General features: G+C 44.7%; 1 protein-coding gene across 1 annotated transcript; it reads left to right on the forward strand.

Moving 5' to 3' along the window:
* The first annotated feature begins 402 nt into the window (after positions 1 to 402).
* Positions 403 to 20,324, forward strand: RAE1 (ribonucleic acid export 1). Its single transcript, XM_036901900.2, has 12 exons — positions 403 to 589; positions 3,164 to 3,257; positions 3,838 to 3,942; positions 5,730 to 5,822; positions 10,166 to 10,252; positions 11,214 to 11,300; positions 11,404 to 11,475; positions 12,396 to 12,503; positions 15,423 to 15,529; positions 15,613 to 15,688; positions 16,266 to 16,460; positions 19,869 to 20,324. The coding sequence occupies exons 2-12, from the start codon at positions 3,171 to 3,173 to the stop codon at positions 19,953 to 19,955; spliced, it is 1,104 nt and encodes a 367-aa protein (XP_036757795.1). The 5' UTR covers positions 403 to 589; positions 3,164 to 3,170; the 3' UTR covers positions 19,956 to 20,324.
* Positions 20,325 to 20,843: the final 519 nt, after the last annotated feature.

The raw sequence follows: 20,843 nt of genomic DNA on the forward strand, positions 1-20,843 counted from the left end.
ATTTTACGGAAGGAAATTGAGGCCACAGAGTCCTGGATAGCCCAGGACATCCCAGTGGGCAAATGGGGGCGGCCGAGGCAGGCCAGGCCTCACTGCACTCCGAGGCAGCGTTCCATCAGTTTCTCGGAGGGCGGCCTTGGATTTCAATTGCAACAATCAAGATTTTGCTAGACTTTTAATTCAACTAGAGAAAATACTAACCACCCTAGAGCACCCAGGGCTGCGGATTAAGCAGTCACTAGACAACGTGCAGGCTCCTATACAAACGTTTGGCCAATCGGTAAACTGCTGGCACAATGACTGCCTCTGGGCGTCAATACCACTTCTGCGCATGTTCTGTCGCCTCGCGGGAGAAGGAGCCTTTTTCTTCTGCCTCTGCCTTCCGGGTGACACAGGAAGTGACTCCGGGCCGCATGCGCAGTGCCCCCGCCGTAGTTGGGGTGGTTACCCTGCAGGTGTGAGCAGACCCAGGGCTCTGGGTTCTGTTCGCTCCGCCCCGCCCTTGCTTCCTTCCACCGGAGCGGGGTCGCAGCCTTCGGAGTCCTAACCGCTCCTCTCCGCCGGCTTCCCACCGCCGCGCGACTCTCAGGTAGGCCCCGTGCCGCCTCCCCTGATTTCCGGCCACAATGGCGCCGCCGAGGACGCGTCCACAGGCGAGGTGCGCCCCGCAGCGAGGTGTCGGGCGACAGCCGGGCTGTCGACGAGCCGTCGTTAGGCTTTCGAGAGACACCAGGGCTGGAAGGGGCTTTCGGAGACATTTTGGGTCTACCCCCTCCTTTTTCTTGTGGGGAAAGTGAGTCACGGGGAGGGGTCGCGGAATTGATGCACCGTCTAGCGCCTCAGCCCTTCCCTGTTACACGTCTGGGTTCCCATCAGACACTTGCTGCCTCCCTAGAGAAGCCTTTACCGACTGTTTTAACGGAAGGCCATCCCCTTTCAGTCTCTCCCTCGTTAACCTGTTTAATTTCCTTCCTTGCACTTACCACTCTCTCAAACTAATCTGTTTTTTGTTTCTGTCATTCTTTGTCAACTGTGTATCATATACATATAAACACTTCCCCAGGGAAGAATCTAATAAATGCCAGCCTCATGGCTCTGTGCTGAGGGCCAGGTGTATATTAGGAAGAATCCAGACAGCTCTCCCTTGGAGCTGGCGTTTTCCGGGGGAAGAGATTGTTTGCAAACAAGAATTCCAGATTGTGACAGGTGCTGTGAAGAAACAAAGGGCTGTCATTAGAGGTTGAATATATTAGGAAGGCAGGAAGCCTCTGAGGAAGTGACCTTTTTAAACAAGATACACTCAGCAGCTTTACGGAAGTATGTTACCTACTATAGCTCGTGTAAAGCGTGACTTTAAATGAGTTTGGGAAGTTTAATACAGTTGTGTAATTTTAGAACCACAGTGCAGTTTTAGGACATCACCCCAGAAAGTTCTCCGGAGACAACTTTTGAATTGGGAATCTGAAGATTCAGAGTGAGACAACTGGAGGTTTGGGTGAAAGCAAATCATTCCAGGAGCAGCTAGTAGGAATGCTCCAAGGCAGGCTTTCTGTGTTCGAAGGCAAAAAGGTAGCCAGCAGAGTTAGTGTGGCTGGACCGCAGCAAGAAGATAGGAGCAGGTTGGGTAGGTTTGAAATGTGCACACGTCTTCTCAGTTCCTTGAGAGTTCCCAGTGTCCTGCATAACGTGGTCGACATCGGCTGATTAATACTTGAACTACCTTGCTCTTCCCCTAATAAATTCCTGATGGCAGAAATGTTCTCTCGGGAAGTAAGGACTTTCAGGCCCTGTGTGTGCAGCCTCACTTGGTTTTCCTAACTCTGTGGACTGGATATTAGTGATTTATTTTTATTGATGAGGAAAGCGTGACCTAAACAACCTGCCCCAAACCGTACAGCTGGTTCCTTGGCTGGGATCGCAGAAGCCTTGTCATTCCTGGTTTGCTCCTGCGGTCAGCGGTATTTTAAGCACATCTCTCACATTTCAGGTGGAGGTAGTTGGCAAGTACCACGTTCTGTCACAAAGTTGCTTTCTGAGATACTGTGCTTCTAGCCGGTGCTTTGACCTAGTATGTCTGCACTTATTTTTCATGAAGCTTGGGGAATGCAAATGCCTTTCGAAATTCCTAGCAGTTTCCCATTCTGTGTTTTCCTAAAAGATGCTACTAGCAAGCATATCACTCAGTTCCTGAGCTTCTTTGGGAGAGGTGACCGATATAGTAGACTTGTGGGTGTAAAAATTTGCTAATCAATTACAGAATTGAAAATGTGGCATTAACATATGTGAACCATCAGGGAGTTAACAGTGCATAGACTTTTTTCCTGTAGAAGTTTATTGTACTCACTATGAACTAGACTTTCTACATAGATAACCTTAGTTAGTCCTCAGAGCAACACTGGAGAAGGTGTTCATGTTCTTTACAGAGCTGGAGAATAAGGCTTGATGAGATTTGCGTCCCAGCTCTTGTAAGTGATAGAGGCACACTTGGAACCCTGTGGGCCTGCTAGACTGTGGTGCTCAGGAAAAAACTCTTTGAGTGTGGGGATTCTTTCTGGCAAATGTCCAAACTATAACATGAGACCTTTTGGTACTTCAGCAGACCAAAGTGGACTACTTTTTAAAACTCCTACAAATAAATTGCTGGATTGCTGCCAGGACTGGTTACTCTTCTAAGTACTTCATGCAGAGATACTGACCTAACAGGAGTGCAGCAATTAAGAAGAAAGTGAACTCTGCCAAGAGGGAACCTGCAAGAGTGGGGCCATCTGTGTGTTTACTGCTGTTTTCCTGGTGCTCAGCTCTTACTATGGAAAGAATGAGTGAATTTATTTTCTACTGGAGACTGAAAAGTACTCTGCTACAATGTATCAGTTAGTGGTGACAAATGTAAAAAGGAAACAAGGAAACTGGATGTGGGATGTATGGGAACTTGCTATCTATAATTTTCTATAAATGTAAAACTGTTCCAAAATAGAAAGTTTATTTTAAAGATGCTTATTATTCTACTTATCATATACTTAGACTTCTTCCAAAGAGAGAAACTGACATGAAGCCACTTAGACTCCTTTTTCCTTCTTTGACTTAGTTGGCTTTATATTGCTTCTTGTTGATATATTTATTACTTAAAAAAAGACCCATCCTTAATATTTTCCATTATTTTTAGGGCCAAAATGAGTCTATTTGGAACAACCTCGGGTTTTGGAACCAGTGGGACCATGTTTGGAAGCACAACCACAGATAACCACAACCCTATGAAGGTACCATGTAAAGCTCGTGGGGTTTGTAGGAAGAGTGCAGCCAGGGTCGGTCACAACAGTGACTGTGGGAAAAACCCAGATAGCTTAGGAGCCTCCTTTGGGATGAAAGCTCTGAAGCTTTGCCTCACTTGCTGTTTCAGACATTGGAGGACAGCATCTGTGTGTCCCCTGGCTAGTGTCCTGTTCCTCCAACTTTCCCATTACCAGAATCACCTGAGGTACTTGTTAAGAACCCTGGCAGGTTCCCAGGGCCCAGCCTACAGCTGTTGAACCAGCATTTCTATGGGGGAGCAGATGATAACACCTGCCAAGCTCTTGGGCAGGAGTGAACTAACTGGCAGGCCATTCTTTGGAAAATGTGGTTGGGGCATTTAATGAGAGTGCCTCTCCTAGCCCAGCAGTGCTAGTATTTGCACTGGCTTATTTATTACCACCTATTTGATTAGAGTAAGAGAGGCCTAATCAGTTAGTTCTCTAGCACAAGGGAAGTCCACCGTGAGGTGGTCGCAGAGAAAGAAAGCAATTTTCAATGAAATTGTAATGATTTTTACATTTTATCATTGACTTTTCCCCCCCCCAGGATATTGAAGTAACATCTTCTCCGGATGATAGCATTGGTTGTCTATCTTTCAGCCCACCAACCTTGCCAGGGAACTTTCTTATCGCAGGATCATGGGCTAACGATGTAAGTGCTCCTTAACTGCATGTTCTAGAAGACATAGCTCTTTGTGTGGGCAGGGTCACCTCTCCTTTTGGCTTCATTCTGTCCAAAGTGAATGAGCACAGTTAAGGCTTATTCATGGCCTTTTTAAAGAAACCAGCTAGAGGGTGTGAACCCTGCTAAATGGGCAGATGTCACTTGTTCCACTGATTTTTGTTAAGAAACCCTGACCATACACTTCACTCAAAAATCCCTGCTCTAGTTGAGCGTCTTCAAGTGTGTTCCCCGACCCAGTGTAATGTTTGCTGGGACAGATGTTATCCGTGATGGTAAACACAGATTTCCATCTGGGTATCCTGAAGATGTTTCAATTTTAAGATATAGTACTGATCCTGCATAGACATTATATTTACCTGTTGTGTACAAAAAGAAAGACAAAAAAAGCACAGTGTACAAGAAAAAAGATTTAAAAGTCTGGTAGGAAAATAAGCAAAAGATTCAAAGGGCACATCATGAAGGAGTGCAAGTGGCCTATTAGGGTAAACTTGAACCATTCAACCAAATCATAAGCAGATAAATGCAAATTTGCATGATAGACTCTTTTTCTGTTAAATTCACAAAAATAAAAAAGCTTAAAAGAGTAACCTTGGTGCTAGCAAGGATAAGCTAAAGCCTCCCATGGTGGTAAGTATGTAAATTGATAGAGGTCTCCTGAACAGCAGTTGGCAGTATTTATCAGAAATCCTTAAGTTTATACCCTTTTTCTTAGTGATTCTCCTTCTAGGGCTTGAGGAGGATCTCCAATGATGTACTTCATATGCAAAACTGCATTAATCCTGGCAACAGCTGAGCACTATGCCCTCACTGTCCTCTCCATCTTATGGAGCAGCGCAGGGCTTAGGGAAGTGAAATAACAGCCTGGCTCCCACCTCCCGTGAGCGGTACTCAGCCCATCTTGCAGTCTGTGCTCCTCACCGCTACCTAATAGTGCTTCATTTAAGAAAAGTTCTTCATGCTAGTGAAAAGTTGGAAAATTGTAATACCTAGTAGTAATGATAATTACTATTTTGGAAAAGATTGTTCTGCAATCAGAGGCAGAGACGCAGTGGAAGACGGGGGCGGTGGGGGGAAGAACGGCGGCAGGAGGAAGGTAGTCAGGGTTGAGCAGGTTTGGTTTCTGCATGTAGTTCCTAGGTAGACTTCATTCGATTTGCTGCTAAAAAAATATTAGAAGAATGCTTAATGGCAACTAATAATTCAAACGTGAAGATGCATTATATAATCCAGTGTTTTGAAGAAAATATGTATACATAGAAAGACTGAGAGCACCCTGAATTAGTAACTGTAGTTGTCCATGGTGGGATTACGGTGATTTTTTATTTTCTTGTCATATTTACAGTATCTCTAAGTAAAGTGTGTAACTTCTCTAATCAGGAAAAAGATTACGTAAAAAACCAGAGTAAAGTATTTCAGAAAAGAACAGTAAGTTTCCATTTTGGTCTTGGTTCTCTGAATGGTAATGGAAGATGTTCTGTTTTAGAAGAATGATATACTTAATAGATGTGATAAGAAAATTATCTGTAGTTTTAAGTGTAAGCAATAAAATTTGGGTGTTTTAATAGCTTAGAAATAGGAATAGGAAAATAGCTAGTTGGATATAGTTTTTGTTTGCTTCATTCTTAAAGTTAGGTAATTAGGTCATATGAGAAATCCATATACATTTAAACTGTACACCATTTGTTATTAGATGTTAAATGCATGTATTGTATCACAAACTGCTGTGTTTACATTCATTTGTCTTACTACTGTAGGTTCGCTGCTGGGAAGTTCAAGATAGTGGACAGACTATTCCAAAAGCCCAGCAGATGCACACAGGGCCTGTGCTAGATGTCTGCTGGAGTGATGTATGTTTCATTCAATTTTTCATGTTTTCTTTTATGTCAAGTACAGTGTAATTCAGCATATGTATATATTTTGGTTTTTATACGAGCCAAACAACAAATAGCATGTATGTATACACACTGTAGGGATTCTAAGTTGCTGAATGTGAGTCTAGTAGCTTATTGATATTCCTGCTGTAGTCAGTTAATGTTAGCTTTGGGCAATTTCTCTGAAAGCCTTGTTGGCATAAAAAATCAATTATTTTTTTGATGTTACCTTGAGCAAAGGATTAGATAATTTCTTAGAGCCTTTCCTACCTTTGAGGATGCCGTGGATTTATGTTTTAAAATTAGGAATTTGCTATTGCAGAAAAAGAAATCCTGGGTTAAAAAAAAAAATCCTTTTCTATTTAGACATCTGAAGTCTTTTGGTTTTTTGGAATTCTCCTTTTACTCCCAAATCCTGAACATCAGCATTATAAGGAAATGTGTTCAAGTTTATTTGGCTCTGAGCTTTTTTCTTCTCTTTTCATTCTTTCTTTTTTTCTCTCTCTCTCTCTCTCCCTTTTTTCATCTTCTTTCTTTTGCTGTTGATTGAGGAGAGCTTAATGAAAGGGCCACTTGGAAAGAAACCCCCAGGGAGGGCAAAGCACCACTGGCAGCCATGGCAGGAGCTGCCCCTGCAGGGGCTCCTCCCTCACCCCGAGGGGAGGAGCCAGGGGGCCCACAGCCCAGCCTTTTCTCTGCTGCCCAGTGGCTGGATCCAGCAGAAGCCTGACTGACAGTCAGAGGCAGATGGATGTGCTTCCATGCAAAGGAAATTAAAGCCTCAGGGCCTCTCCTGGGCCTTGTATGTATTTTTTAAGTTAGATTTGATGGTGTGATTTGCATACAATAAAACAACCTTTTCAGTGTATGATTCTGTTGGTTTTGAGAAGTGCATAGAGTTGTGGTCAAGATGGAAAACAGATCCATCAGCCCACACATTCCCCACTGCCCTTCTATAGTCACATCCTCTACAGCTCCCAGCCCCTGCTGTCCCTGTAGTTCTGCCTGTATCAGAATGTCAAATAAGCAGGCCCCTGTAGTGTGCCATGTCTTGAGTCTGGCGACTGTCACCTAGCATAGTGCACCGAGAGCCGTCCAGGTAGTGGTGCCTGACCGTAGTTTGTCCTTACTGCTTATTGGGTGGCCCACCATTTGTTCATCCATCCACCAGTAGAAGGACATGGAGCCATTTCCCATTTTTGGTTGTTGGTATAGTGCTTCCAGAGCATTTGTGGACTGAATTATCTGTGAACAAAGACCTTCACTGTTCCTGGGTAAATGTCTAACAGTGGAATGGCTGGGGCATATGGTGAGTGTATGTGTAACCTAACGAGAAACTGCCCAACTACTTTACATCATTATTTTTAAATTGTATTATACATGTATGTGATCTTACTCAGCTTGTAAACAAATCATTTTTAAAAAATAAGTCGTGGAGATGAACAGTACAGCATAGGTAGAGAATATTGTAAAAACTATGGTGACAGGTGGTAACTGCCCTTACTGTGGTGAGCATTTAGTAACATACATGATTGTCAAATCACTGTGTTGTACATCTGAAACGAATATACTGCGTGTCAGCTATGCTTCAATTAAAAAAACAAAAAAAAAGTATATAGATGGAGGCAGCCAGAAGAAGTAAGAAAACCCAAATGATTCAACTATTTATAAATATTTTGAGATGGTTTAGGAGCCAGAGGTTCTCCTGTTTTAATCATTAGCTACTTACTATAGGCTTCTCTGAGGCGTTTTTTTTCATCTGTAAAAGGTATTCCTGACATATCAGATTGGGTTATGAGACTAATAATAGTATGTGAAAACAGTTTGAAAAGTGACATGTTTATTACAGATAGAACTTATTTTTAATTTACATGTGAAAAAGAATCAACTTCAATAGATTTTAAGTATTTCTGATTTATTTTGCGTGTCTCTCTTCACCGATCTAACTGATCAGAATTGTAAAACTTATAAAGTCTGGTAAGAAGTAGTGTTAACTAATAGAGAGATTCTGTTGCAGATGTTATTAAGTGGCTGTTGGCTTTTAGAAAAATGAACACAATCTATTTCCTTTGTCCAATTTGTTTATCAAGTAGTGGAGAACTCAGACGTAGTAAGGGAGAGTTCTCACACAGTGAGCTGAGTTCTGAGAGGCAGCATGTTCTGGTGGGAGGGAACAGAGAAAGCACCTACAGGGTTTGGGAGTGGGGTGGGAATGCTTCACTGAAGAGACAAGAATTGAGCTGAATCTTGGAAGTGAGCCGTGTGCTTGTAGCTTTTTGAGCATTGTCTCATCCAGTCCACATCTAGGTTCAAATTTTGGCTCTGCCTACCCCAGCCTTTTCACTTTGGCAAGTTACTTAATCTCTCTGTGTCTATTTTCTTGCTTATATAATGAAGGTAATAATAATTACAATGCATAATTGAATTATTTAATTCAGCAAATAATGATTGGCACTAATTGAATTATTTAATTCAGCAAATAATGAATGGCTGAGACCAGACCCAGACCTTCCTGGCTTCCACTAGGGATACAGTGGAAGCCAAAGTAGGCAAGGTAGGCCCATCCTGTCTCATGGACTCAGTCTCAAGACAGACATGTAGAAAAAAGGATGAGTGTCAGATCGTGACTGTTTGTGCAGCTAGATTCAGTCTGCATTAAGTGACTGTCATGGTACTAGTTAAGTGGTGAAGTGGTTTGGGACTTACCTGAGGGAGCACAGCGGGTGAGTGGCTGAGACCAGACCCAGACCTTCCTGGCTCCAGAGCCTGTGAGCGTGACAGCCTGCCCCAGAGGCTTACAGGAAGGGGATGAGCTAGCTGGGGAGAAGCGGGCAGGGCACTCGGCAGGGGGACGCCATGTCTGTAATGGCACAGAAGCACAAAAGAGCCAAATTTCCTTTGGGGCATAAGAGCCAAGTTTGGTGAAGGTGATTCTTTGGCATTTCTAAGGACATGGTTCCCTGTGTGATCATAGCAGGTGGACCTTAGAGCAGGTGGGTAGGCAGCAATTACAAATATTGTCTTCTCTGCCTTTTGCTCAGTTAAGCTCTGTATCTGCCTGTTCACTGGGGTCTGGCCTGCTGCCGCTGCGTAGTGCTGATTACAGCTGGCAGATGGGCATTTTTCAGTGAGGTTGAGAGACCAGTGTTTCCCTCAGCCCCACGGTAGCCCACCCCATATATCAGTGTCTCTCTAAGTATTTTGTGGAGTTACGTTATGACTTCATTGGAGGAGCAAGTTTTATCTCTTCTTTCAGATGGAGACTAGTGATTTCAAATGGGAAGAAATTTTTGCTAAGGAAGAATGGTGGTAAATCTTTGAGCTACAGAACCAGAAATGAAATAGTCTAGGCCAGGAATCAGCACACTGTGGTTCATGGGCCCAATTTTGCCTGTTGCCTGTTTTGGTAAATCAAGTTTAATTGGGACACAGTCCCACTCATTCATTTACATAATGTATATGGCTGCTTTCAAGCTATGACAACAGCTTTAAGGAGTTGCAAAAGACTAAAATATTTACTAAACAAATATCCCTTTAAGAAAAATTTGCCAATCAGTGGTCTAGACTTCCCATTTAGTACTTTCTCTTTTTAAAAATTATCTTGTACTTCTTCATATTTGAATGACCTGCTTTTATAAGGTGTGTATGTGAATATTTTAAAAACCATTGCAAAATAACTGCTCATTTGTTAAGCTGCTCTACAGCTTCCATAGGACCAATAATTATGAAAAATAGGGTTTGAATGCATGCATAGGGTTTAGGAATGCTGTTAAATATGAAGCTGAACAAAAGTATTACGATTATAGACATACTGTGTGAAAGAAAAGTTACAGTAAATGTGGCAAAATGTTTACAATTGGTGAATCTAGGAGAAGGGTTTATGGGTGTTCATTGTTTTCTTCTTGCAACTTTTGTGAGGGCTTGAAATTGACCAAAATAAGAAAGTTGGTGAGTGGCCCCAGGCAGTACACAGCCACGTATTCCTGGAGCGTAGGCAGTGGCCTGCGACTGCGCTGAGAGGGAGGTCGGTCAGGGGCCAGGTGGAGGCTTCATTTTCACTGCGTAACTTCAAGTGCCACTTGAATTATTTTTTATCCTGTTTACATATTATCTCTTAGTAAAATAAATCAATAGCACAAAATAGAGCTGAGAGTGTGTTTTGTATGTGACAGTGTAGTTCACAATACACTAGACCCCAAATAATAGGAAAAATAAAAATTGCAAAACAAAACCTGCCTCAGTATATTCAACTTAATATCTAAATACAGGTAGAGATTTTCCTTTTCTTGGAATGAGAGATTTTCTCCATTTCATTTTAGGATGGGAGCAAAGTATTTACAGCTTCATGTGATAAAACTGCCAAAATGTGGGACCTCAACAGTAACCAAGCAATACAGATTGCACAGGTAACAGAAACTTAGCCTCTGTCCAAAGGCCGGTCCCTAGGGTTGTAATGATTCTTTAATTATAATTATCTATTATTAAAAAAATGCAGTGTGACTATACCAAATCAATTAGACTTAAGTATACCAGAAATTGCTGTAGCACAAAAATAACACTTTCATAACCTTTCTCATTCTTTAGTATTTCACAGATTGTTCTGTCATGAGTCTTCCACATATATGTGTAGATGAGGATGGCATTATAAGGGATTAGTGACATTAAAATCTATAAAAGACAGATGTTACAGGTGTCCTCAACATTAACAATTGACTTTCCAACACCTGTGTGTGGCTTGCCTTTTACCAGCTGCATTTGGTCACTCATTCACGTGACAAGTATTTATTGAGTGCCTGCTCTATGCCAGCACTGTCCTTGTGGGTAGAGATCTGGCCTATAAGGGACACTGGCGCACACCTGTGTAGCTGTTAACAGTATACCCCGGGGCAACAAGCACTCTTGTGTGAAGACAGCTAAGAAAAGCAGAAGTAACACAGGTAAAAGAACCTAGAACCAGAGGGTCTGACCTGTTTAAGAAGAGCCTCTGGACAGTGAAGCATTCATGCTCTGAGATCACAGTACTGTGTGTGCTATAAGCACCTCCCTGATCCCTTCATTCTTGCCATCTAAGTAAATAAAACTGGTGGAGTTCCCTGCTAGTTATTTCTGATTATCTCCTAGGGAAGAGCTTACTTTTGCTTTTGTGTACTAGTTAATTGTGGATAAAATCAAAATTTGTTAGAATGGAATAGATGTATATTGTTACATTTAATTGAATGTTTTGGTCACGGGCTATAAACATCCTTTGGTGTTTGTTAGGTATGACCCCAATATTTAAGTTAATTCCTTCTCTTTGAATTTCCAGAACTAAAGCTGTTTAGCACATTGTTAGATTTACCTTAATCTGTTTGGGTTTTGTCTTGAAAGCACGATGCTCCTGTTAAAACCATACATTGGATCAAAGCACCAAACTACAGCTGTGTGATGACCGGGAGCTGGGATAAGACGTTGAAGGTGTAGTAGACCATGTGGCCGGCCAGGGCTGACACTCCTTCTCACGCTGTTTGGGGTTAGCTCTTGAGTAGTTGGTTACTGGCTTCTTTGTCTTTGCTTTTAGTTTTGGGATACGCGATCGTCAAATCCTATGATGGTTTTACAGCTCCCTGAAAGGTGTTACTGTGCCGATGTGGTAAGGAATTGCTAGTTTAATGTGTAGTCCCTTTAAAAAAAAAAGCATTTTATCTTACATTTTAATAATACATTGGGGTGTAAACCAGATTGCCTGCTTAGTCACCTTAAATCAGTGATTTTTTGCTGCATTCGTTCCAGAATTACTAAATAGTGGTGTTGGTTTTATTGGTTACTAGTTATTTGAACATATGCAGGTAGCTGCATGCCATCAGTGTGACACTGATCGTGCAGCTCTAGGAAAACTGGCAGTAACTTTGTGGTGTGGCACTAAGTCGTTGGGGACTGTCTGTGAGTGAAACTGAAGAACTTCTGCTCTCCATTTAGTTACGTCTTAAAATTTTGTGCCAACTGCCCCGGTAATCCACTTTTAGGAATTCATCATGAGAAAAATGAAGATACAGGTTGTCTTTGTTCTGTAACAGTGAAACATTGGAAGTGACCTAGCAGGCAAAGCAGATAGACATGGTTAAATGAACCCTGTGGTGGGCTCATGGAGGGAGGATTAGACAGTCACTACTAGTATTCTTGGAATGTGCGCATTGAGAAAAGGATGTGAATTATATAGAATATACATATCTGCATGTAAAACGCTCAGAAAATGCTGGAATAAAATATACATTCACTAACAATAGTTTCATTCAAAGGGTTGCTGTAGGCGATTTTCATTTCTTCTCTGTTCCTTGGTATATTTTTTAAATACTCATATTTAAAATTTTTTTAAACTGAGCTTTTAAAAATGAATGTTCTTCTTCCAAATACAGTTTCTCTAGGTTTTCATGAAACATTGATATCATTAAAGTTTTAAACTTAAAAAAATACACTTATTTTTGTGACTCTAAAAAATTGATCTAATATTTTGGTATAAAAAAAGCCCATTCCACCATTGAAAGCATGTCTCTGCTTTTCTCCATTCCCTAGATCTATCCTATGGCTGTGGTGGCAACTGCGGAGAGGGGACTAATTGTCTACCAACTGGAGAATCAACCTTCTGAGTTCAGGAGGATAGAATCTCCACTGAAACACCAGGTGAGTCACCTGTCACGTCAGGAAGCATGTATTTAGCACCTAGTCAGTGCCTGTAGAAGGAATACAGTTGTACTTTCAAAGGGGGTGAATTTAAGGATACAAGCACAAATGTTTAGTGAGTAAATACTATCCATCCCTGGATGAACCTGACTTGTCTGTCTTCTCCAAACATCCCCCTCGATAGCTGAAGGCTACTGAATAAAATTGTACCTTTCAGTGGATTGGTTCCGTTGTGAAATCATAGCTTCCAGTTTCAGCTGTGCCTCCATCATGCCAGGCAGTGAAGAGGGTTTTCTCTTCACCTCAGTATTGCACTTGACATAGACTCAGATCTTCACTCTCTTCAAAATCCTAGACCCTCCCTCTTTTAGCCTTTATCTCAACAAATCAGATCAGCTCCTGCTCAGACGTGGAAGCCATTCATTGGGAACTTGCTCACCTTCCTCCTGCTGCATCTAGAAGTCTGCCCACATCTTTCCTGCCTTTTGCCCACCTGTTAGGCAGGGTCAGTGTTCTCCAGAGTTACCCGGTTTTATGGTGGGATGCCAAGTCTGCCAGCCTTCTTGGGAACCTTATGCAGTTGATGACCCACCTGCACCTGTATCTTCAGTCTCTCCCCACTTAGTACTCCTCCATTAGCCCTGGGACATGCCCCAGTCTAATTCAGCCTGGAAAACAGACCTCCCTCACCACCCCCATCATCGTCCTCTACTCTCTGGACCTGTTTCCTTTTGCATGATCTTTCTTGTTCCATTGCCTCCCACCCATTTCTCACCCCACTCTGTTGAGACTTCTGCCCCCATTACTGCACTGGACCTGTTTTTGGCGTGACCACTGATGTCTTCCTCATCAGGAATCCCAACAGTTACAGAACAGCCCTCAACTTCCCACGACACAGCCCCACCACTGCTCTTAACAGCTTCTTAAACATGCTGTCTGGTTTCTACAGTGCCAGCCTCTTGCCTCCTGCCTGTCTCGTTGCTACTTTGTTGTCTTGCTGTATATTGAGGTTCCCCAGGCATCTGCCCTTGGCTACTGCCTTCCCTGCCTAAGCAAAATCTCATCTGCCCTCTGTTGCTGCCGCTCAGGTCTCCTTGTGGGCTGCATACTGAGGCTGCCAACAAGGACACCGACAGCTGCCCAGCTCAGCTCCTTTGCCCGTCTCCCATCCTCTCAGTGTGGCGTTACCCAACACCAAACCGGAGACCACTTCATATGAAGTTTCATTCAGATGTTACCTCTTCGCAGGACTCTCCCTGCTGCTCGCCCCAGTACTGCATATGTGTATATACCTTATATATCCTTAGGTGTACCGACCTGTTTGTTTTGTTTGCCTTGCTGCGCTTGCCCAGCACCTGATACAGAAGTTCCGTAAATGTTTGCTGAGTGAACAAACGACCTTAACCTGCTCCTGCCTGTCGCCCCAGCCTGTTCTCCCATGAGCTCCACACCTCATTAAATGGGGCTGCCACCTGCTTAGTTGCCTCAGCCAGAAAATAGGAGTCACCCAGAGTTCATTCCTCCCCACTCTTCTCCCCTCCTGCTCGCTGGCCTTTGGGCTTACTTCTGCCCTGCCAGTGTTCGGAATCTGTTCATTATCTCCTTCCCTCCTACCACATCTGATCCAAGCGTTCTTGAATGACTCTAAGAGTCTAGATCTTTGCCCTCCTTCAGTCCATTCTTCACACACAAGTCGGGGCACATCTGACCTTGCTGTACCTCTGCTTAAACCCAGCACTGCCTCATTTCCTGTGGATAAGTCTCAGACTTCTTGATAAAACTTCATCGGCTCTGGCTTCACTTCCTGCTACCCTGTTCCAGGCACGGCCTTTCATTTGTTGAGGAATGCCATCAGCCTTTGCATAGGACCACTCTGTGGTTGTGTTCTTCCAAATGGCACCCCTGGAGTTGTCAGTTCCTGGTTTGTGAGCTGTGTGTTTGATCCTGTGCTGAGCATGGGGAGGTAGAGCTTGACCAGGCATGGTTACTTCTTACAGACTTTTCATTAATTATTTTTCTGTTCACAAAAGTAATGGGCTTGTGGTTCAAAGAAAGGAAAATGGTTCAGAAATAGAACTAGCATGCACTTAGGAAATTTATCTGCTCTAACAAGTATCATAATAACAAATTGTTCTTTATCTTAATGTAAGGCTCAGCCCCCGGGCCCTTCTCCTGTCCCAGTGCCTCCTGAACTCTTCACAGAAGCTAAAGTAAATACCCAGTTTGGGAAGGACAGGCGGTCCTCTGGGGTAGACCAGGGTGTCCCAGCTGGAAGGAGGAAGCCCTGGCCCTGCTCTGCCCCCAAAGACTGGGTTGTGGGCTCCTTCTGAGGATTCGTCTCCAGAGCCCAGGAGTCCCTCCTTTGGACCCCTGGAGTCAATGTTGGGTCAAGTGTGGTATCTGCTTCTACATGGTTGCAGTTCAGAAGGTGCTGGCTCCTTCCACTGGCCCATGTGACCCTCGTTCCCCGTCCCTTTCCATTGGAGGAAGCAGAGGCACAGCGACAGTGGGGGACCTGCTGGGGGCACCACCTAGTCACTGGTGGACTGTGAGCCAAAGCGAGGTGTCTTCCTATCCACAAGGCGGCCAGCGCCAGAATAGGAACTGGGGGTCTCTGAGGGGCGCATGCACTGCTCGGGTGGTGGGGCCTTCAGGATGGCAGAGGAAGAAGAGCAGTTAATGGAACCGTGTCTACAGTTTATTCATAAAATCTCATGGTTGAATATAGTAGTTATTAAAAAGTTGGAAAATAATGCTACTGGAGGAATAGAAATACCTTCTTTATCATGCTTACATAGTATGTTTCTGGTTTTTCTAAAACCCAGAAATGGGGTGAAAATATTTACTTTCACATAAGTTTTGAAATCTTGTATTTTACATTGTGATAATGTACTTTTTTCTTTTTTTCCCGAACTGTAGCATCGATGTGTGGCTATTTTTAAAGACAAACAGAACAAGCCGACTGGTTTTGCCTTGGGAAGTATTGAGGGGAGAGTTGCCATTCACTACATCAACCCCCCAAATCCGTGAGTGAGACTTGGTTCACTTGCAGATTCTCACTTGGGACCTTTTTTATAAAGGAAAACTTAGCTGAGCCTTTGTTTTTCAGTGCCAAAGATAACTTCACCTTTAAATGCCATCGCTCTAACGGTACCAATACTTCAGCGCCTCAGGACATCTATGCGGTATGTTTTTAGAAACTTTGACCTTGAGAACACATCTAGAAACTAGACTTGGAGGAGGGCAGCTGAGTCATTATGGGATCAGAAAAGATCTGTCACTGTGTGTGTCCATGTCTGAGATAACGGCTTATGCTGTAGGTTTCGGTTTTCTGTTTTCATGAACATGTTGACTGTCTTTCTCTCTGACTGTTGTTTCTGAATGCAAGCTTAGGACTTTCCTGGGAGAGTCCTCCACCTCCTTTATGAGTGTTAGTAGATAGTTTATATACTTAGCAAAAACGAAGACATTGCTGTTTGCCGATAAAGGAAAAAGCATTTTCCTGAGGTTCACTGCTTGGCGTCCTAGCTACATACTTGCTAACTTCTGCTAACTTGTGTTCATAAGAAGAGATGAGATTCGGTTCTGGGCTGGAGGTTGGTCCAGGCTGCAGGGTTAGTTTCTCCTGGGATCAGTGGGCAGCCAGCTCTAGTGAAGTGACCGTCTGTACATGTGTTTCCTAACTAATAGGAAGTGTGTATTGGCAAAACCCTGATTGTTTCTCCCTTTTCTGCTTCTCATTGTGCATACTGATCCTTGCAGGTAAATGGAATTGCTTTCCATCCTGTACATGGCACCCTTGCAACTGTGGGATCTGATGGTCGATTCAGCTTTTGGGACAAAGATGCCCGAACAAAACTGAAAACTTCAGAACAGTTAGATCAACCGATAGCGGCTTGCTGCTTCAATCACAATGGAAACATATTTGCGTATGCTTCCAGCTATGACTGGTCAAAGGTAAGAATGCCCAGGCCTGCTGTGTGCACACTGAGGCAGCAGAGCCAGGCTCGAGTTGGCAGGCCTGGGCTTGAGTTGACTCTTTTCCAGACTCGCTGTGTGTCCCTGGGCATGTCACCATCACCTCACTGCAAAGGGAAATTGTGGGGCCTCCCTGGCAGGGTGTGAGGACTTGGTGAAGTCATACCTGTAAAGCCCTTCCCTTGGAACCTGCCCACGGGAGGCACTTTGGTAGCATATAAGCACAAGCAGGGGCGAGCTGGAGGCCCCCACTCTCGGAAGGTGCGGTAGTTTGGTGATGCCTGGGGCTCTTGGGAGAGAGGAGGAGGAGGTGTGGCAAGCTTCGGGCAAGGGGACAAGGGGACAAGGGCCTGGTCACGGAGCTTTGGCTCAAGGCATTGGCTTTTTGCTAGTTCGTTGTTTGGGGTGGGGTGTTAGCGACTGACAGGGTCATGGCTGAGTTTCGAGGCATCCCAGCATAATAGTAAAGAGCAGACTTGGGGCTCGGGTTCCAGACCCGAGCTGGGTCTGGAACCCGAGTCAAGGCGTGCTGTCCTCTTGGCCAGCCTGGCTGTGCGACCCCACCCCACTGCTCCACTGCGGCGCTCCAGACCTTCCCCACTCTGCCCTTCTGCCCGCATTGCTGATGGTGGGGTCACCAGCGTCACCAACAGTGGCTTCGTCTCCCAGTCCCTTTCATCCCCACACGTGTCTGTCTTCACTAGCCCCATCCTTCTGCCCGCAATCCCCGCCAACACACACACACAAATTTCCCTTCCTCGATTCCATTCTTTTCTGCCCCTTTTCAGACTCTTCTCTTCCTGTCCATTAGCCCCTTCTCTGTAAGCACACACTTAAGCCTTAAGCCATTCTGAAGCAATCCCAGAGAAAGCTGGTTTCCCTTGACTGATGACTTGTTCAGGGTGGGTAGCACCTGCCTTGTTGTTCCCCACCTCTGTCCCTCAGTCTGCTGCAAGGTCCTGGCCTCCTTGGGCTGTAGTCAGAGTCTCATCGGCTTGCGTGCTCACCGTCGAGTCTAGAAGCGTCATTTCTGTCTCTCTTCAGTACTGTGGCCCATCCGTTTCTCCTTCACAAAGCTCTCTGGTTTCTCTGGTATTTATTTTCTGGTTTATTCATACTTCTGACTGGCCCTTGTCATCTCCCTTACTGGCTTCTGTTCTTGTGGCCCTCCCTGTGTACCAGCCTTTTCCGGCCCTGCTCTGGCCTCACAGTTCTGAGGGCGCACCCAGCATGCTGCATCCCCATGGCACCAGCTCTTGCAGCATAAGCTCACGACTCCTCAGTTTCAAGCTTGATTTCTGACCTTGCTCTCCACCTCTCCTCCAGGATGTCCACACCTGGGCAGGTACCCCCTGTGTGCCTTAACTTAGGAGACAGAAGCCCTTCTGTCTCCTAAGTCAGACCGTAAGTTAGGTAGATTGCCACTCATCCCTCTGCATTCATCCTCCAGGCCTGCTGCTCTCCTGTGTTCCTCCTTTGAGGTAATCACCATCCAGTCACTCAGCATAAGTCTGGAGTCACCTTTGATTCTGTCTTCCTCTCAGACCTGGACAGGCGCAGTCTGCACGTTGCTTGCAGTGCATCTTAGCCATTCAGTACGTCTCTAATGCTGGCCCTGGCCTGTGGGAGTGTGCACTGTCCCTTTGAGTGTTGGCTTATGTGGGCCACGCAGCTGCCTTTTTTTTCTTCTTAGCAAGTTTACTGGAGTATAATTGAAATGCAGCAAACTGCACGTTTCAAGTGTACAGTTTGATCTGTTAGGATCTTTATGTGCCCATGAAACCATCATCATGGTCACCACAGCAGTCCCCATGTGTCATGTAGTCCCCCTCACGCACACACACAACCATTGCTCTGCTTTCTGTTACTGTAGCTAAGTTTGCATTTCCTATAATTTTCTATAAATGGAGTCAGACACTACTTTTTTTGCCTGGCTTCTTTCCCTCAGCTCAGTGATTTTGCAATTCACCTGTGCTGTTGAGTGTGTCACTTGTCGGTTCCTTTTTACTGCTGAGTCACGTTCTGCAGCGTGGCTGTGCCACCATTTGTTTATCCTCCCACCTGTGGATGCCACACACTCAGCTTTGCAAAGAGCATAGCCTTTTGGTTCTGCCTGGCTGGGGCTGAAGCCAGGTTGTGGCCTGAAGCCTCGATTTCCCCCTAGGGCCCTTTGATGGATTTCCTCTCATTCACGTGCTCAGCCTGCAGCTGCACTGAACTCTGCATTTTAGCTTACATCCCACTCAGGGCCTTGCGCGTTGCAAGCATTGAAGAAATAGTAAGTTGAAGAAGTGAGAAAGCTCATTGCTTTGAATGCCGTGCAGAATGAATTCATCTGAGCAACTAATGGCAGCTTACACTGGGAGTTACTTAAATTATAAACTTAATTCAAAAATAAGTTGCTCCAGGAATTTCCCATTGTTCTTAGTTTAGGGACAGTTATATCCAGGGTGAAATCACGATCACGTATGGTTAATGTTCATAGCTTACTGCTTGAACGTAATAGTTCAGAAAAGCTGCACTTTGCATATGATGATGAGAATTAATGGTCATTGTTGCTGAGCAAAACTTCTAGAACCATCTCGGCTGTCTGAAGAGATGAGAATAACAAGAACAAAACATGTCATTGTAGTACAGTGCAGATGCTCCCAGAGTCCCTTTCCCTCCCTGTTCAAGCCTTTGGATCACGTGAGGCTCCCACTACCCCTCTTTCCCACCCCACTGTCTTACCGAACACAGATCTGTCGTGCCACTGTCGGCGTCACACCGCTCTGGGGGCTGCCATTCCCCCCCACCGCTGGATGATGTTCGGAAGCCTCGGTCTGATGTGCACAGCCCTTCAGAGTCTGGCCTGATCGGACTCTTTGGGCTTCCCCTCCTGTCCTGCAACTCCCTCTCCACCCACATGAGCATGAGCAGACACACCTGCTCCATGTGCTCCCACTTCTGCCCGGACCTGTGCAGGACAGCCCTTCCTGGGCCGTGCCCTCGTCCCCGTGACATGAGTCAGACAGCTCATTTCTTCTGCGGAACCAAGTCAGAGCTCCCCTCCCACCACCTTCTCCAGAGGCCCTGCTTCCTGAGGGCAGTCAGTCACCTTGGTGTTAAAGAGGTGACAGCTTAAAACAGTCTCAGCACCGGAAGGGCAGTTAGGTAAGAGATCATCCCTCTAAACAGGATATGAAAGGGAATTTCTAAGTCTTTAACCTTTTCTCTGAAGACTAAAGTTTGTATTTAACATTTGACTTTTCTTTCTCTACCTGATTTTTTCCTGCAGCAGAGAGATTGTACTTCATGCACATGGCACAGGACTTGACATATAAAAAGTTCGCACAAAATGCTAACTTTGCCTTTTTAATAATAAGATCATGTGTTTTTTCCTTTTAGGGACATGAATTTTATAATCCCCAAAAGAAAAATTACATTTTCCTGCGTAATGCAGCCGAAGAGCTAAAACCCAGGAATAAGAAGTAATGGATGGAGACTTCTGCACATCCAGACTTGTTTCTCTCACTCGGCCTTGTGTCTGTACGAACTGGGGTCCCAGCTTTGGGGAGGTTGTCATCATGGATGTGCATTTCAACCTCAGACAAGATGTCATTGTTTGGCAGTCAGGAGCCCAGCTGGCCACAGTGACCGTCCGTCTCTCCGTTCCACTGCCTGCTACAGGTGTCATCTGTGACTGAGGGGATTAAAAATACCTAGAAGTTAGAATCATGTGGGTGACTGCCAGCTTTTCTGAAGTACTTCATTCCACAGTGTATGTATTAGACAACAGAGGGAGGCAATCTTTGAACCCTGTGCTGTATTTTATAATAAATACCTTAAAGATTGCCTACTAAGCTCCCTTTGTCCATGTCTCCCCTTTCCTGCCCCATAAGCTCTCAAGTGGTCATCCTGGTCAGTATCATCATTGGGTTTTGATTTGTGTTCAGACACCCTGGGGAAGTGCAGCCGTCTTGCATCTTAGGAGAAAGTGAACCCTGAGCTGTGGTTGTTTCTACTGCATGGGGGGCTTGCGACAGCCTGTCCAAACACAGGCAGGCAGTTCGTGTGTGTGTGTGACTTTTGCTGCTTGCATTCCCATCTCCAACATCCTGTGCTTTTCAGCTCTTCTGGGCAGATGTCCTAGCGACTGGACAAGAAGGATGCCTTGTGCTGTGGGCCTGGCCTGAGTGGCTGACGTTTGTGTGGCCTTCAAGTTTAGAGCCCAAGTCCCCTGTGTGGGCAGCCCTCCGACTTGTGCCCTCTGTGGGGTGGTTCTCGGCTACTGCCTTTTTATTTCATGTAATTTAAAATCCCCAATTTCAGGTAAGAGTCTGAAATGAAATCCAAGTTAGTACTTGACTTCTGAGAGTTTTG

This window comes from Manis pentadactyla, chromosome 5 (genome assembly GCF_030020395.1).
Source record: "Manis pentadactyla isolate mManPen7 chromosome 5, mManPen7.hap1, whole genome shotgun sequence".
NCBI classification, from domain to species: domain Eukaryota; kingdom Metazoa; phylum Chordata; class Mammalia; order Pholidota; family Manidae; genus Manis; species Manis pentadactyla.